This window comes from Gallus gallus, chromosome 1, assembly GCF_016699485.2.
Source record: "Gallus gallus isolate bGalGal1 chromosome 1, bGalGal1.mat.broiler.GRCg7b, whole genome shotgun sequence".
Classification (NCBI taxonomy): Eukaryota; Metazoa; Chordata; class Aves; order Galliformes; family Phasianidae; genus Gallus; species Gallus gallus.
In genome coordinates this window covers 13,315,854-13,332,915 of record NC_052532.1, presented here as the reverse complement: position 1 = coordinate 13,332,915, position 17,062 = coordinate 13,315,854, and the positions used below count along the sequence as shown (strand labels likewise).

The 17,062-nt window shown below is 38.1% G+C and overlaps 1 protein-coding gene across 3 annotated transcripts in view; it reads left to right on the top strand.

The window, feature by feature from the left end:
* The window catches only part of RELN (reelin), a 273,059-nt gene that overhangs the window by 184,225 nt on the left and 71,772 nt on the right, over positions 1-17,062 (top strand). For all 3 annotated transcript variants that reach the window (XM_004934740.5, NM_001305123.2, XM_040701261.2), the window contains exons 20-22: positions 3,554-3,790; positions 9,432-9,624; positions 12,277-12,389. In XM_004934740.5, the coding sequence (XP_004934797.3) occupies positions 3,554-3,790; positions 9,432-9,624; positions 12,277-12,389 (543 nt within the window). The remainder of the gene's footprint in view (positions 1-3,553; positions 3,791-9,431; positions 9,625-12,276; positions 12,390-17,062) is intronic.

Sequence of the window (17,062 nt, the reverse complement as noted above, 5' to 3'; positions counted from 1 at the left end):
GGGGGTTGGGCACAGGGCCTGGGAGGAGCTGATGGTGGCTGTTCCTGGGAATTGCGCAAATCATAAAGAAGCCAAACAAAGGGCTCAGCTCATCTAGCAGCACCTGTATATGGCACCAGATTAGAGGGGAATGTATGGAAAATAGGAGAATATACTATCTACTGTTACATTTGTGAGACCATCCAAAAGTTTTCATAACACGCATGCAAAATTAGGAGTTTCTATAAGCATAACTGTATTACAAGCCCAGAACCACCCAGGCTGGCTCTGCTCAAACCTGCCCTAATCTGGAAGCAGTCACCCTCAGCAGAAAAGCCAGTGCATCTCAATGAAAGAAGATGCTCTACGAGTGGGCAAACAAAAGGTAGAACCAAGAGGAGAATCACAGGGCTCTCCTCACCACTCTTTTTCTGCCCGGAGACAGCTTTGTACCAGGCATTGCCAAAATGAGCTATCTTCATTTTGTTAATAAATCTATTACAAAATATTTTTAAGAATATTCTAATGGAAAAAGAAAACAGAACAATCAACCTTCTAATGTTACATACATTTCTCAGGATCAGTAAGAAATACTCAAAAATCTGAGAAGAATGACTGTATTTGGTAAAACTATCCTATATGTGGGCTTTAATTTCTGAAGTTTTAGGTGTTTCTGAAGGAAAGATCATACAAAACACTCATAAACCTTCAAAATATCTTTCCCCTATCTTTTATTGTAGTTACATATATATTTTATATGGCCTTGTTTCTAATTCGTAGATTCAAGATTATAACTGTAAGACCTTTATTTCCCTAAAGGTTTTTAATATATAGCACTATTAATTTTTTATAACAAAAAGGAAAATACACATTCTAGTGACTGATTTTAATGGAGTTCAAGATATCAGCGTAGTAAATTCTACTAGTGCGTGATACTTCTTTTCCTCTTTGCTGTTAAGTATGAAAGAATTTATGTTGTTCTCACAAGGCAAAGAGCTAAGCATAACATATGCGGATTATAAAGGTTTTGCCATGGGATATATAGAGAAATGGCAGACTACAAATGCGAAGGTAATGCTGGCAATAATTATGAAGAAGAACATGAAGAATACTTCACCTTTTTGTATTAAGTTGTCTAAAAATATCAGCATTTTTGGTAACGTAGATGAACTGCTATGAAGTTTGGCAATCAATCTGTATCCAGAAATTTAATTAATCTTCAGTCACACAAAAAATAATTACACATTTAATGTTCTGCTGAAAAGGTGCATTTAATCTGCTAACATTTGACAGCTGCATTTTTCTTCTCAGTAGAACAGCGGTGGCTTTTCAATATTAGGTATGCGCATAGCTTGAAAGAATAAGATCAGAGCAAAGGTCTCCCAGCTGGTTTTTAGGAAATCTAATGGTAGCTAGTAATGTTAGTAAGAACACTTTTCTTCTCTGCAGCAGAATAGTCATTAGCAGGGATCCCCCTCCCTCTCCATCTGTCTCCAACAAATCAAAGTCAGACAGGAGAAGCTGTTATAACTGGAGATGCAGTCAGGTTCTGCATACTAACATATGTGCCATATATAGTGGTTTGTACCAGTGTTTTTAAATTGTTTCTTTAATCCCCTGGGATGAGAAAATTATTTTAACATGCGTTAAATGTTTTAAAGTCCAATAGGTATATCAGCAGTGTATGACAATTTAGGATTTTCTGTAATTTACTGTCAGTGAGAATCAGTGTCCACATGGGAGAGTTTATGAGGGCTTAAGAGTGAAAAGAAAGTTGCAAGCATCAGTGACAGCCACAGATACAGAAATGTGTCCAAGGTTATATGGGAGTGTTATATAGCTCATGAGAGTGCCAGCTGCCTCCTGGCACATGCTGCATGCAGTGTTCTTGCTAGCCAGGGTGCCAGTTTCCTCAGATTTGCCCTACTGGCCAATGAAAGGCAAAGCCACCAGCTCCTTTCAGCATCAGTAGCAACTTAGAGTCAACGGTGCCTTTAAAAATTGGCCACAAAGTTGTAGCGTTGCTGCTTATCAGGGAATCCTTGACAGAAAAAAAAAGGTTAGCCTTCTGGATTTTTCAGATACTGGAGAGACTTAGGATTTAGTCTTTCTCTTAGAAAGGTATGAAATAGTTCAAGCATCTGTTTATTTGAGTGGCAAAATAAATGCATCTGCTACTCACTAAGCTTGTGCCCTGCTGGTCCGTTGCCATGGGGGCATGGCAGCATCTTCTCTGGCTGTTCCTTGACACTTCAGCCTATGAACAGCAGGAAGCAGCTCCTAGAAATGCCAGTCAGGACTTCTTGAGCCCTTCCCACTTGATTAAACAAGCCATTTAATTTTTCTTTCTAATTGCTTAACATATTTCTATTTAAAATCAATATGACATTATACAGGAGTACTATATGTTTACCCTTTAGAAGGCCAGTTTAGGAAGCCATTTTAGGAGTATGATTTTGCACTAAGAGTGCTGAAGGGACAAGACTTTCATAGGCACAGAACATAGCATTACAACAAGCAGCTTAGGAAGCCTTAAATCTGGAAGAAAAAAAAACCTTGGTTTTAAAGTATAAAATGATTTTTCCAGCTTACCTGATCAGTCATTTTACTCACATTTCCTCTGAAAGAGAAAGAAAAATATCAGCTACATGATGAGTTTGCCAATACTCTTTTTGCCAGCAAGTAATTGTACAGTGATGGAGACAAATGTCCCTCTTGCCATTTTTTCTACAGCTCACGTGCATTGTGTGGGGCAGTCTGGCCCTGGTGATTTATGGAGCTTTCAAGAAAGTGTCATTGCTGTAGCAATTAATGCACACTCCCTGCTGCTGTGTATGATAATTGCTCTTGGAAATCAGATATTACTCTTAATTTTCTTTGCAGTTTGTCAATTATAGGTTTGTTGACATAGGTGCCATGACAAATTGGGTGGCCTTGCATACCAGGAGAGCCTGTCCCTCACATCCAGTAATATCTTTATGCAACCACACGAGAAATGTGTGTGCCATAAAAGACTACACAACATCACACTGCCAACAAGATGAACTTTTCCACTTAAAAGTGTCAATTTATGGAGATGGGTTCTTCTAGGAGAACAAAAACACAGGCATGACATCAGTGCTGTGCAGAAACAAGCACAGATGTAAAGATGCATTTCTTCAGATCAGGATAAAATCTACTGTGTCTGAGAAGGTGGATGCAGAGTTTGTAAATCTTGGCTAGATGATCATTCCTTTGTCAGTCTATGCCTCTGACCTGCAGCTGGGTTTCTTCTAGCAAGGAAAATCAGCTTTGAAATTTGAACAGAGCTCTGCTGTAGAAGCAAAATTTACATCATTTTCTGTAAATTCTCTTCTGTGGCTTTTTTCACATGGCTGTCTATCAACGTTGCCTACCATGAGAACTAATGATTCCCCTGTGCCTGTCATTATACCAGTAGAAACTAAGGTACTTATGGGATGCATTTAACCTATGACTTTTAGGGTCATTAATAAGTAACCAAAAAAAAAAAAATTCCCCGTGGAATTATTGCCAATAGCAAGACTTTCAACAATAATTTTGTTTCATTTTTCAGAATAATTTCAGTGGAGCTGCCAGAAGATGCAAGACAGATTGGCATTCAGTTCAGATGGTGGCAACCATATCACTCTTCTCAGGGTGAAGACGTGTGGGCAATCGATGAAATTGTTATGACCTCTGTGCTTTTCAATAGCATTAGTCTGGACTTCACCAACCTAGTTGAGGTCACACAGTCTCTGGGATTCTACCTGGGAAATGTTCAACCTTACTGTGGCCATGACTGGACTCTTTGGTGAGAGCTAATTCTGTTCTAATTTTGTTTCTTTTGTCTATTTGTCCTACTAAGAACTAAATGATTGTTGCATGTGAGTCATTTTGGCAGCTATTCAGAGTAATTGTGTTTCACCATCACATTATGGACAAAACTACATTCACTGATCTAATTGCAATTAGAAGTTAGTTTTTACACATCATTGCACTGAGATTTAGGTTTGATGGGAACTGTGAACATAGCATTCTTTCCCCATAAAATATTAAAGAATCTCCAAATAGAAACAATTTGTAAAATTTCTATAATCATGACCTAAAATCCAGTTGGATTAATGTAAGTGTCAGGTTGTAGAGTACAGATGCTGAATATTTTTAATGTGGTGTTCGTATCTGTTTATATGGCCATTATATTACATTTTAAAAAAAGGAAAGGCAGCATAAGGTTGGTAGAATGGTGCTAGCCATTCGTAGTCATTTTGCCTGTTATATCCATTGTCACTTACAATGTGATCAGCTCTATCACATTTCACTAAGAGAAAAACATCAAGGCCCTGGAGTGTGTTCAGAGAAGGGCAACAAAGCTGGTGAGGGAGCTGGAGCACAAGTCTGATGGGAAGTGGCTGAGGGAACTGGGATTGTTCATTATGGAAAAGAGGAGGCTCAGGAGACCTTACTGCCTACTCCAGCTGCCAGAAAGGAGGTCGTGGTGAGGTGGAGGTTGGCCTTTTCTCCCCAGTAACAGCGGTAGGACAAGAGGGAATGGTTTTAAGTTGCTCCAGGGGAGGTTCAGCTTGGATATTAGGAAAAATTTCCTCTCTGAAAGAGTGGTCAGGCACTGGCACAGGCACTGCCCAGGGAGGTGTGGAGTCACCGACCCTGGAGGAGTTCAAGAAACATGGAGATGTGGTACTAAGGAACATGGTTTAGTGGGCAACATTGGTGGTAGGTGGATGGTTGGACAAGATGATCTTACAGGTCTTTTCCAACCTTAATGATTCTATGATACTGCATATTGCAATGATATCCAAAAATGTGCTGTGTATTTAGAAATGAAAAAGCAAGAAAACATCATTTGCCTCAAAGCAATTAGTATGTTCCTTTAACAGTGAGAAAAGAGGAAAAGGTGAAAAAAATAGAAAAGAAAATTATGTAAGAGCTGTTTAAAAATAAGATTTTTTACTAAATCATGAACCTGTTTAAAAAAAAATCTGGAGTACATAAGTGTAACATTAGGAGTTAATACTAGGTAAAGTCAGTTTAAATTCTGTGTTTTGGTTAGGAGATTTTTGCTAGTCTGACCAACATATAAACCCAGTATAGCTTTAATTGGCACAGGTATATTTATTTGGAGAAATTACAATCACAGTAATTACAGAAATCCTCAAGCAAATATAAATAATATAAATAATTTTAGCATCCCCATGGAGACTGAGAGAAACACCGTTGGAATTTTATTAACAAGTACCTCTGAGCAATCTGATTTGACTTTCTGATCATCTGTCAAACTAAAAGGAGTTGGTTTAGCGGTAGTAACAACACAGAACCCATTCTGGCGGTGATAATGAGGCGGTAGAAGCACCATTAACCACTTTAATAAGGACAAGGAAGGTACTCTCTGCTCATTAAAATGAAACAACATGTTAGGGCTCGCTCTGTTTACATCTTCTTCATCAAAGAGTTGGAATGGAAGCATTTTAATGACACAGTTTTCCCTCTGTTCTTCTAAAACTGGTTTATTATTGGGTGGCAGGTTATTTAAGACAGCAGAAGTTCCTATTTTCCTCCTCAGGCTCTCAATCAGACTTAGAAAAATAAACACTAAGCTAAATTCTCTATGTCACGTATTGGCTAGGATTTGCAATGCTCGATCATAAATGGTCATGTTGAACTTTCCATGCATCAAATAAAGAAGTGATGCCTATGTAATATTCCCTCACTACGTATGTATAAGTATTTCTCATTATCACTGGAAGACATGAACTCTATCCTTCACTGACCTTGTTTCTCTCAAGGGAAATTTTTAAACTTACACAAAGTCTCTACAAATGGATGCTAGTTAAATTAATTATTGTTGGCTTTTCCCAGCTGTGAGTCCATTTGGTTCTCATTTTCTAACTCATGACTTTATATGAGAAGAGTTTGCAGTAGCACTGACACCATCCTCTTGAGAAAAGTCTGACAGCTGCTTTTTCATTAGTAGAACTATGGTAAATACACTATAAATCATTTTACAGGGTGTCATCCCAAGGCCTGTTTTTGCTGGATTGCCTTTAATTTTCTGCTAGGTCTTCATTTCTGCCTCAGAATCTGTAAATCTGAAATATTTATGCTTAAAATTGGGGAAAAGTTTTGAAGAGGGAGGTTGTTCTTTTCAGTATCTGGTTTCCTTCAGAAAGAGGGATTTGTTGATAACTATGTGTTCTGAGCAAGGGTGATTTTTAATTGTTTCATATTGATTGATTTATAACTGGAACAGTTACTTGATTTGATTCTTATTGTCAACATTTGGCTTGACTTTGGTTCTAACTGCAAGTGTATTGTGTGTCCTGAAAGCCTGAAGAACGCACTTAAAATGAAGTAAGTAATGGTGTACAGTAATTCATCACCTCTCCGAAATGCTCATACACAGGCCATGTTTTGACCCAAATGAAACTGCATCATGTAAATAAAACAAACAAAGAGTCTTTAGTCAGACTCTGGCATTATGATTGAACTTTGTGTAACAGATGAGAGTGTTCTGTTACCCCTAAGCTGTCAGGGGAAAAGACTGTAAATCTAGTTCATTGGAAACTACCATCATGGAGCAGTACAACACAGCCTCTCTGCAGCTTTATAGTTTGTCTTTTAGTTTAATTACTCTTCTGTAACATGCAGGATTTTTCTTTCAGGTAATTAACTCAATTAAAATGCATTAATACATTTAGGAATTATCTAATGAAATAGGTATGATGTGATATAAAAAGACAAAAACTTCTGCCTTTGATAGGAGCAGAGCTGGGGCCAGCATGAGCGTTTGGCTGGCACGTCAATGTCCTCTGTTAGTGCAGCTTTACAAAATCAGCTGCATCCATGTGGCTTTTCAGTATTCCTGAAAGTACTGGCCTTGAAGATGTGGTAACTCTGGGAATCCCAGAGCAGTTTGGAGAAGTGCAGACTGGCTGACATTCACTGTGATATCATTCCCAGAAGTACCAATTAGTTGGCAGTGCTTGGAGGGAGAGCGATTGTTCTGAGGGTACCTATGGGTATTGTGTTCCTGCTCCTCCACAGGTCTAATTATATACAGGCCAGAAAACAATTCACAACTACATATTTATATAAAAATGTGGCCTCTGCATTCTCAATTCCTGAAGGTTTGGTTTTTTTTCTTTGCTAATTATTGCTATGCCAGGGACATTATTCTGTCTTGTACAAAATCCAAAAACGTATTCCAGCTGTATGACTCCTACATTTGGTATTCCAGCAGAAAAGCCTACTCCAGCCACGTACACAGAAGAGCTGAAGAGCAAAGAAGCGGCAAGGAAGGTGGAGGACCCACCTTTAATGCTACCTTTGTTCAGCTGGAGGCAATTTGTGGATGATAAGGGCCTTTGTGAACACATAATGTGATTTCCTCCACTGAAAAGAGCTCCATATGGAGCATCAGAGATTGTCTCCATCTCTTCATTAGCATTCTTTTTCACATTTCTTTAATATTTATTTTCAAGAGCTGTTTTGACTTTAAAGTAATGCTCACTAAATGTACCGTGTACAATATCCAGTGGCTAAATCACTGCATTAAAATGAATGCTGAACTTAGAACACACTAATCATGATTGGAATTGCCACTTGAAAAAGAAAGACACATTTTTTGTTGATTTTTTTTGCCTAATTTTATGGCAGCGTTGTTGAATGGATGGAATTTTTTGTGGTGGCAAAGACAAACTGAAAGCTTTAATTCTTTTCACTTAGGCTGAGTACTACTCCTTCAGTTAAATCACTTTGGGAAAGACAGCTTCTAAACAAAATTTTTATCAAGCTATTTTGTTTCAACTTTTTCATTTTGTTTAGTTGAGCTTTAGGTAATTTATCCTACGTTGTGTTGTTTGCAGGACTGCAATGTTAAATCATTATACAAATCACCGTCAAATGTAACTTTCAGCAAATTATACTGCGCACAGCTGACTGATACCTGAAGAGTACAGTTGTTGTACTGGCTTTTGTAGAACTTTGATTTCCCATATCAACCATGACGTTCCAAACTGCATTGCAGAAATTAATAGCAAGTCAGCTTTTATTTTTAAATTTCCTATATTTGTCATTTTGAAAAATGCAAGATAAAGTTTGGAAGAAGAGGAAATAAAGACAGTACAGTGCTGTAATTTATTCCTTAACTGCTCTCTCTGGATAGGGAGCTATAGAAAAAAAGAGTTGGTTGATGAATTTAGTTCAAAAGTGTACTAAGGAACTTGTTTCTAATCCTGTCTTTACACTGACACCTTTAAGACCTGAAATCTTACAGAGGTGGAAGCCAGTAAGTTTTACTGTGCAGTATTGATAGTTTCAGATGATAAACTGTAGTTCACTCAACCATAAGGATGTTCCATAACTAGGTTATTGTCTTCATCTTCTCTATACAGTATGTATCTATTGTTGCATAATGTTTTCCAGGGATTGTCTTTAAAAGATGTGATCTCTATCCCAAACTGTTTACATTTAAGAAAGGGCTTGGAAAATGCTGAAGCTGGAAAGGCTACAGTACTTCTGAAGACACTACTTGAACATCTCTAAGTGAGGGAGGGGAGGCTATTTTCATTCCTTCTTAACATTCTGACTTGTAGGATAGTGTGCAGGATTCAAAGCTTACGCCATTATTACTTCCTCTTCATACATCTCTTGCATTTGATTCTTTGTTTTTGTTTTCCTTTTCAGTGGTACATTTAAAACAAATTTAAAAAGCAACCCTGCATTTAATTTGAAATTACCTTATAATTTTAAACAATATATTGTGTTACCACGAATGTGATAACTGGGTACCTTGTATCATATATGAGACCTGGTGTATTTCAAGCATTATTAATGATTATCCCCAGTCCACTGGATAATGTGTTACAACTCTTATATCCCACAGACGAGAAGCTGAAAATAGACAAAATTAAATCCGAAGCAGTCAAAAGTCAGTGAAAGCACTTCAAATGAAATCAGTCGAAAATCAACGAAACAAAAAGTCTAGTTAATAAGAATATTTTAAACTAAATTCAGTGTATCTCCACTGTCCAGTGATTGAATGAAATTACAGCTGTTACTGTGACATGACTTTAGGCAATGGATGCTCCTGGGAAATGAGCTTTGGTTTCGTTGTGGTTTTTTTTCTGTATCTTTGGTTGATTTTATCTGTAAAATCAACCAAATCCTTTGGTTGATTTTAACTTGATCCTTTGTACAGAGAGCATAGAGTAAGAACTAACAGAATAATTCAGTGTTTCACACTCTGGGATACATCAAGACCTTCCTGATAATTTGCAGAAGTACCAACAGAAAGATCCTTCTGTGCATTGTCATATCCCATGTGCTAATCCACAGAACAAAGAAAGTAGTAACGCTATTTAATACATAACCATTCATAATATTTCCTCCTGACTTACTTTGGAGATGGATCCTTATTTTTTCCTTACATCTCTCAGTTTTACAGGAGATTCGAAGTTAACTTCTAGTATGCGCTACGTGGAGACCCAGTCTATGCAGATTGGAGCTTCATATATGATACAGTTCAACCTGGTAATGGGCTGTGGCCAGAAGTTTACTCCTCATATGGACAACCAGGTGAAACTGGAGTACTCCACCAATCACGGCCTCACATGGCATCTTGTTCAGGAGGTGAGGCTTGGGAGCGAGGACCTTTGTCTTCCATAAACACTCATTATTATTATTATTATTCTCATTATTATTATTATTATTATATTCATCTGAAATATACTTGTGGCAGAGGACAAAGGTAGATGTTTCCCTCATTCCGGTTTCTATAAGAAAACCTTCAGTCAGGGTCAGTAAAAATGACTAATAGAAGTGCTTAAACTATTATTCATGATATTTGGAAGAAAGTACCTGAAAGTCTGAAACATAAAACTGTGACAGGAGTGGACCAGGTCTGGGAAAAGAATTGGTGTGCTAGACAGAGCCACAGATCTTTCCTGAGCTATTGCTTTGTTTTTCAAAGTAAAATGCATTTACTGTTTCCTGGAATTTAAATGGATAGAAATTATTTCTGCCCCTGTGCTCAGCCGTTTCATAAATGGAAAGCACATTCCTTCTGGGGATTGTAATGTAGAGCCTTTCATCTCCCATCCCTGGTTCAAACACAGTCCAGGGCAGTAATGACCAGTGGTTTTCCCCCTTCTCAGGTGAAGTGCAAATAGCAGTGTTCAACACTATTTCCCTGTGTGGCATAGCCCTGTCTCAACACAAACATGAATAGCACATTTGGCTGTAATTTGTGCTTTTGTCTTCCATCTTACGTGGGAAGCTGGAGTTTCTCTGACTTCAGCGTGAACTAACAAACATCTTTCAGCTACCTCTGAGCAGGTTCAGAGGGTGTCAGGGAACTGGTCCTGATGCCTTTTCACTGCCTGTCTGGTATGTTCACAAAGGCATTTGGACACACAGTCCAACATCTTTTATGAGTAATGAAACCATTTCCTGCTTCATATTGTTTTGCCATATTTACTTTGGTGTGCAAAGTAGAGAAATGTCAATAACTGAAATTTTGAGCTTTACAGATCAAAGTAATGCTTTCTTTCCTTATACAGAATTAAGAGGAAAGCTATAAATACTGTATCTCAAATGATTTTCATGTTTTTAAATCTAGCAGGCATCACCATGGTGTCCAGGAATAGTTCATAGTGGTAGATGTTTGGGGCTTACTTTGTCACCAATGAAAGATCAGTTGCCTTCAGATTTTAGTGCTCCTTTCCTATCTCAGTGAAACTGAATTAAGAAAGAAGGACTTGCAGCCAAATAATTTTCCTAATACCACCCAGTTTGCTGTGATTAAACAGTAATAAAGAAGGCTATTTGTAGTATGCATAAAGGATCTAATCTTGCCAATGCACAAAACACTAATTGAGACGTTTGAAAGCCTTTTTTGCTTCACACACACCGATCAGATCCTATTTTCTAAGATCTTTTATGGGAGATGACTCAACAAAATATGTTTGAAAATTGCTGGAAAGGAAACTAATTCTTCAGAAAATCTACTGGGGAAAAAAACCAGCAAAAGCAACAACAACAACAACAACAAAAACAGAATAAGATATCAGATCTTCTTTTAACATTCTAAGATATTTGACCAATAAAATTTTCTGTGAAATAATAATATATTCTACTCTTCCTTATATTTCACTATATAAATATCCCCAATTGCTTTAACTACCATAGAATATCATTGCTTTATTACTAGTTTCATAGCAAAGTATAATATTCACACAGGAAAGTGAAAGTCCCTTGTGTCTGACACACCTCATGGATTGGAACCCAGTAGAGAAGACTGTGGGAGAGCTGGAGATGATCTGGAAGCAGCTATACTGAGACAGTAGTGGTAGTATGGATTCCTCAAATGGGTAGCCAGAAAAGTTACACACAAGCTTAAATGCTTTACTAATACCTCATCAAAGCCAAACTACAAAAAATTTGGGGTGCTTTCTGGCAATATATCGAAAGGTAAATGGAATATTGAAGAAAAATAGAGTAACAAGAAAAGAACAATTTTAGAAAATGATAAGAAAGTGGTAAAATGGACTGTATTCATATTTATTACCAAATAAATAAATAAATAAATAAATAAATAAGATGTGACAGTGATCAGATTTTCTGAAAAGAAAGACTTTGGAAACAGACCTCTCTGGGAGTCTTGAGTTAAAGATTCAAGATCATAGAAGCAGAAGGAGCAAAATGCATCACTTGCTTTCGGTTTACAAAATGAATACATCTGCAGAGCATGGTAAGGGCATTTAGATGCAGTTTTAGTGGAATTCAGCTGGGTGCCTAAAACTGGTGCTCTTGGGCAACTCTGTTGGTTCCTACTGCTCCCACTGCAGAGGGAAAGAGTGTCGTCCCCATGTGTGGCTTTGCATGTGGATCTCTAAAATGACTGGTGTATTGGCAGGGAGGTCAGTTGTGTAGACTTATTTCATTGTACATTTGTAGACCTTATCCATTGGATACGCTAGGTGCTAGGGTGAGAATAATATAAAAATGAACTAGACACTCCCATGGAGGAAAATAGAATATTACTAGACACTAACATGAAGCATAGCTCTCTAAATGGGTCATATGGGTTCATCCTATCCTAAATTGTCCATTGCTATTTTTTTGAGAAATTTCTCTGGAGCATCCCAGGATTTTTCTACTTCTGGATTTTTCACTTGGACATCTGGACCCAGATAAGCTCCCAGTTCAGTGAATGTTTAAACATCACTTTTGTTCCTAACTCTTCCTCAACATTTTCCTGGTTTTGAAATGTGTTATTTCAAGGAATGTCTTCCAAGTATGCCGAGCTGCCAGGAGTTTACCTCAGCAAGCATTTACCACTCCAACGAATTTACTCAGTGGAGGAGAATCACTGTCCTTTTACCACAGAAGACTTGGTGAGTCTTTCTCCCTCTCTCTCTTTTTCCTTCTCTCTTTCTCTCTTTCTTTCTTCCTTTTTTTCTTTCTTCCTTTCTTTCCTTCTTTCCTTCTTTCTTTCTTTGGAGGGGAGGGTGCAGATAGTTCATCTACTTTGTCTGCTTTTACTTTGCTACAAAGATCAAGTCCCATGTAGATCATTCTCAAGACAATGGGTGGTATAGAGGCTAATTCAAAGTCACAGGTATTTAACATAAAATGCCTTCCTCACGTCATTGGAATGAAATGTTGCTGAAGTCACTAGAAACTATTGTTAAGGATTGTTTTTAACATATACTGTGACTTCTAATAAATTTGGATTCTTTCAAATAGTGGCTTCTCTTTAAATGGGTCACTGGAGGAAGTGTTTATTTAGATTGTTAATTTTTATTCTTAACATTCCTTATTGTTTACATCTCCAGACCAAAGCCTTGCATAAACAATAACTAATTATTCATTTCTGAGAAATTTTTACCTTTTGTTTCTTTTTATAGCATGTCTTCAAAAATAGCTTTTTTTAAAAAGAATCCTACTCAGCTTACTGTAATAAAACCTGTTTTTGCCCACCCTAACATTTTAATTTAACTAAGTTATTTCTTCTGTTATTTATTTTTAAAGATTTACTATAATATACAACTAGAAGGTTGTTGTAAATCTTGCTAATCTTCACTCACTTCCTGCATTTGAAAATTAAATTATTCCAATTAGCTACTCCTTGCCTCTATTCCACCTAACAGCAACTACAATGAGAACTTGCACAGATTAAGTTGTCTTTGTGTTTTTCCTCTGTTGCCATTTTTTCTGCACTCTCCACAGCCTCAGCATAACAAGCAGTGTTACCTTCCTCCAAAACACTTACCATTCTTTCAGTAGAGCCAATTTGCAGAATTTCATGTTTACAGACAAACCATCATGAACAAAAATTGTATCTTTAAAGCATGTCCAGTTAGATAATACCAAATGGCACGCATTAGCCTATAATTATTATGTACTAAATCTTACACTCTGATCTGTACCATCAGCTGTAAAATCTGTGGATCATGGAGGCACTTAGAAATTTTTAAAAGTGTCTAGAATTTTTCAGGAGCTATTCCAAAGTAGGCTGTTATTTTAAAATTAATTTACACAGTCACAGTTACTATTATACATTTTCTAATTGATGCTAATACCAGTGTTGTGGAGCTCTTATTCTTTAAGATCTAGTCATTTTCCTCAGCATATGAGTTGACAGAAGCAAATAATTCCATTTTAATTTAGGAGACTGTGGGGAAAAATTATGGTGAAATAATAACCAGGTTACCATTTAATACTGTGCACAAATCATAAATATTTCACACTTCGTCTCGTATCTGAAAGGATTCCCATCTGTTATCAGAGTTGTGTTTGTAATGAAGGTACAGATTACCACTGAACATTACTTTGGTTTTCATAAAACACATTTCAGTATGACTGTGCTGTGCTACTGAGTAGTCAGGGTGAGGAGGAAGAATGGCTGCATAACCCCCCACCAGAAATTATCTGATTCAGAAAGCTGGTCTCAGCCACTCTCCCTCTCACCATTGGTGTTACCAGCAAGGTTTGGTCAGTCCTTGGGTTATGACTGGAAGGGGAATTTTTTGCATTTTTGAATCTAGTGTATACCACATGTACAGTAACAAACACTAGGCAAGTCTGCCTAAGATTTGCTGGTGAGCATGTGACAATCAGATTCCCTCTGGCACATGGCTTCAGAAGTACCTCTCACCACCTTCTGTTCCCTTCATGCTCACTGCTACAAGCACCAACTTGCAAAATATAGGTGATGGCCAGGAAAAGCAGTGCAGATGTGCTGCCAAACGTGGACGTGGGCTTGAGTTCTTAATAGTCCCAGTGTGACCTTTGGTGGCCTCAGTATGTCCTCACACTCTTACTCAGCCCCAGTACAATTTCCTGAGGTGTCATCCTTGCATGCACATCTCTTTACTGAGAGTTTGCACCTTTGGTGCATTGGAAGCATCAGGCTTTGTTACTGTGCAAGAGAAAATGGCTTGTATCAGTAACTAGCTCTGTTGTAAAACTTTCTGGGTGTGCTCGTATTTTTGTGTGTTTGTAGGCGTTCAGCATCTGGCATACATGAGTTTACACGGTCCTTGTGTTATCCAAAATTTGGTGCAGTAGGAAATCTGCTGCAACTCTGAGAGTTCTGTTGGATAAATGAAATGTATGCACCTGCTCACTGAAATTGTGTTGTACTTGAACTGAGTATTTCTAACACTGATGAAAATTAATTTCAGTTTTATGGAAGGCATTTACATATGAACAGGCCTTAATGAGATATAAGCAGCTGTCAGTTGCTGACTTCATAAACAAATCAACACCTAATGACTGAATGAGAGTTTCAGGATAATTGGGTAAATGTAATTATGGTAACTCAGAAGGTAGCAAATGTAATTGTATCAACCACAGATCTGCGTTAAATCTTTAGGTTTTTTTAATATCAGGAGAGAAGACAGTGATTTTATTTAAATCACATATCTGAAAAAAAATTATTATACAAAAGGCTTCATTTCACTTGCAAGACATCTGGGACTCACCACCATTTCCTTTTGCTCATGTAAAATTACAGACAATAGCAGTGACTTCCATTTGACATCAGTCTGATTTAGATACAGTGTCATCAGAAAGCCAAAAAACCTTCCAGTAGCATTTTAACCTTGTAGAAAAAAGCTGGGAGGCAGTAGAGAATCACAGAATCGTTTGCATTGAAAGAGACCACTGAAGGTCATCTACTGCAACTCCTGTTGAAGTATTGGAGACATTTATTTTGCTTGTAATAAAATTATTTGATAACTCCTCGATACGTGCGTCCCATTTGAGTAGGTGTCCATCCAAATGGTGGTGGTCCAGAAAACTGAGAATGCAGCTGACATTCAGCTTCTTATTCTTTTTCCTTAATTAACATGGTGTTTATAAACGGTTGATTACCATTTTTAACAGCATAATCCTCTTAAGCTGTTGTTCCTTTGCAACACAGAGCAGTGCTGCAAAGTTCTCACAAGCAGCAAGCAGGACTGGTTTTCCAGCAGTGTTGCTTTTGCAATGGAGACCTCAGCCCACAGGCCTCGTCTTCAGCCAGGCCTCCACCACCACCCTGTATTCTGGGGGATAGGGCTGTGTGGTGGTGAAGCTCTTTCTGGGGGTGACCTCTCTTTGCTTGATGCCCTAATAACCTCCATGCAACACTATATACCCCTGTGTAGGTACTTCTGGGCCTGCAGGGTTGCACATCTCCGCTCACACATCTCCCCTAACAAAAATCAAGGAAGCCACAGCTCCCATTCCTGTCACAGACAACATGACGCTATTTTTTTCTGCTGGGAGGTCTTTTTTTTTTCTTTGTATGCGTAAAAGCCTTTATTTGCTTTCAGCATGGCTCTTTTTCTCAGTGCGCACCAGAGTTAATACTCACTACCACAGCTCTCCAGAGCGCAGTCTGTGTAGAGCCCCCTGAGGCACTGTTGATGCACTGTAGTGAACATGAGCAACACCACTAAGGCAATGTGCTGGTTTCAGAGCACTCAGAAAATAATAGTGGACAGTATTTACTGTACATTGTGCCTATTGCATGCTTACGAAGTCCTTAGTGGGTACATTGCTGAAATTGTGCACTTTTAATGGATAATTCATAGCTCTTGTAATGTAACCCATCAATGAACTGTATCCAGAGGGAGTACTTAATCTGCAGATCTGCCCCTGCAGATTAGCTCTATAACTCTGTAAAACTACTTACAGTACTTTCAATATTAAACAGGTACTGAAAAAAAGAAAACAAAGGTCATTGCAATTGAACATCAAGCCCTTGGGCAGCCTTGTTTTTTGTTTTTTAAAGGTGTTCATATATTTGAATTCTAAAAAATTATCCAGGCATAGATTAATTTGATCTTTGTATGCTTCTAGTGTGTGACTGGCTGGGTAACAGCTGTGCCATACTGTCCATTTTAGCTGCCCAAGCCTCCCATATTCATTCTTCCACTTCCAAGCATATGAGCAGGTGACTCAGCCACCTTTATTAAGTTCATCTTAACATCTTACTCTATATGATTTCCAGAGAGTGTGGAAGGGTGGTTTTTTTTTGTTTTTATTTACTTAAGTTAGAATAAGAGCATTATATCTCATGCCATCATATCATAGCCATGTGGCTCAGAAACTTGCTTGGAAAGAATCTCCTACTCCTTGTAGAAATTTCCTGCTTCTCCTCCTTCGCCTGCCCTGTCAGCCTGTGGCCAGACAAAGCCCAAGGTAGTGTCTGAATTTTTTTTTTTTGCTGCTGTCAGCTTTGCTTTCCCTATCTATCCCCTCAATGACTCTATAACCAAGCTTCACTTCCCACATTGCCTCAGCCATCCCCTTCCCCAGATCCACCGTGCAACCAGCACAGCTCCTTGTACTCCACAACGATTTCCCATTTTTGTTTCACCTCACATGCAATATTTTTTCTCACTCTCCCAGCCACTTCTGTATGAGTGTGGACAAGATGATGCCCATCCCACCAGCTGGTTGGCGTCACACTGTACCAGTTGGCAGTAGAGCTTGGGAAGGCTTGGTGGTGACAGTCTTTTTCAAAAACTGGTGACTGTAATGTCACCATAATGTCACTAGCGTAATCTAGTTTAGT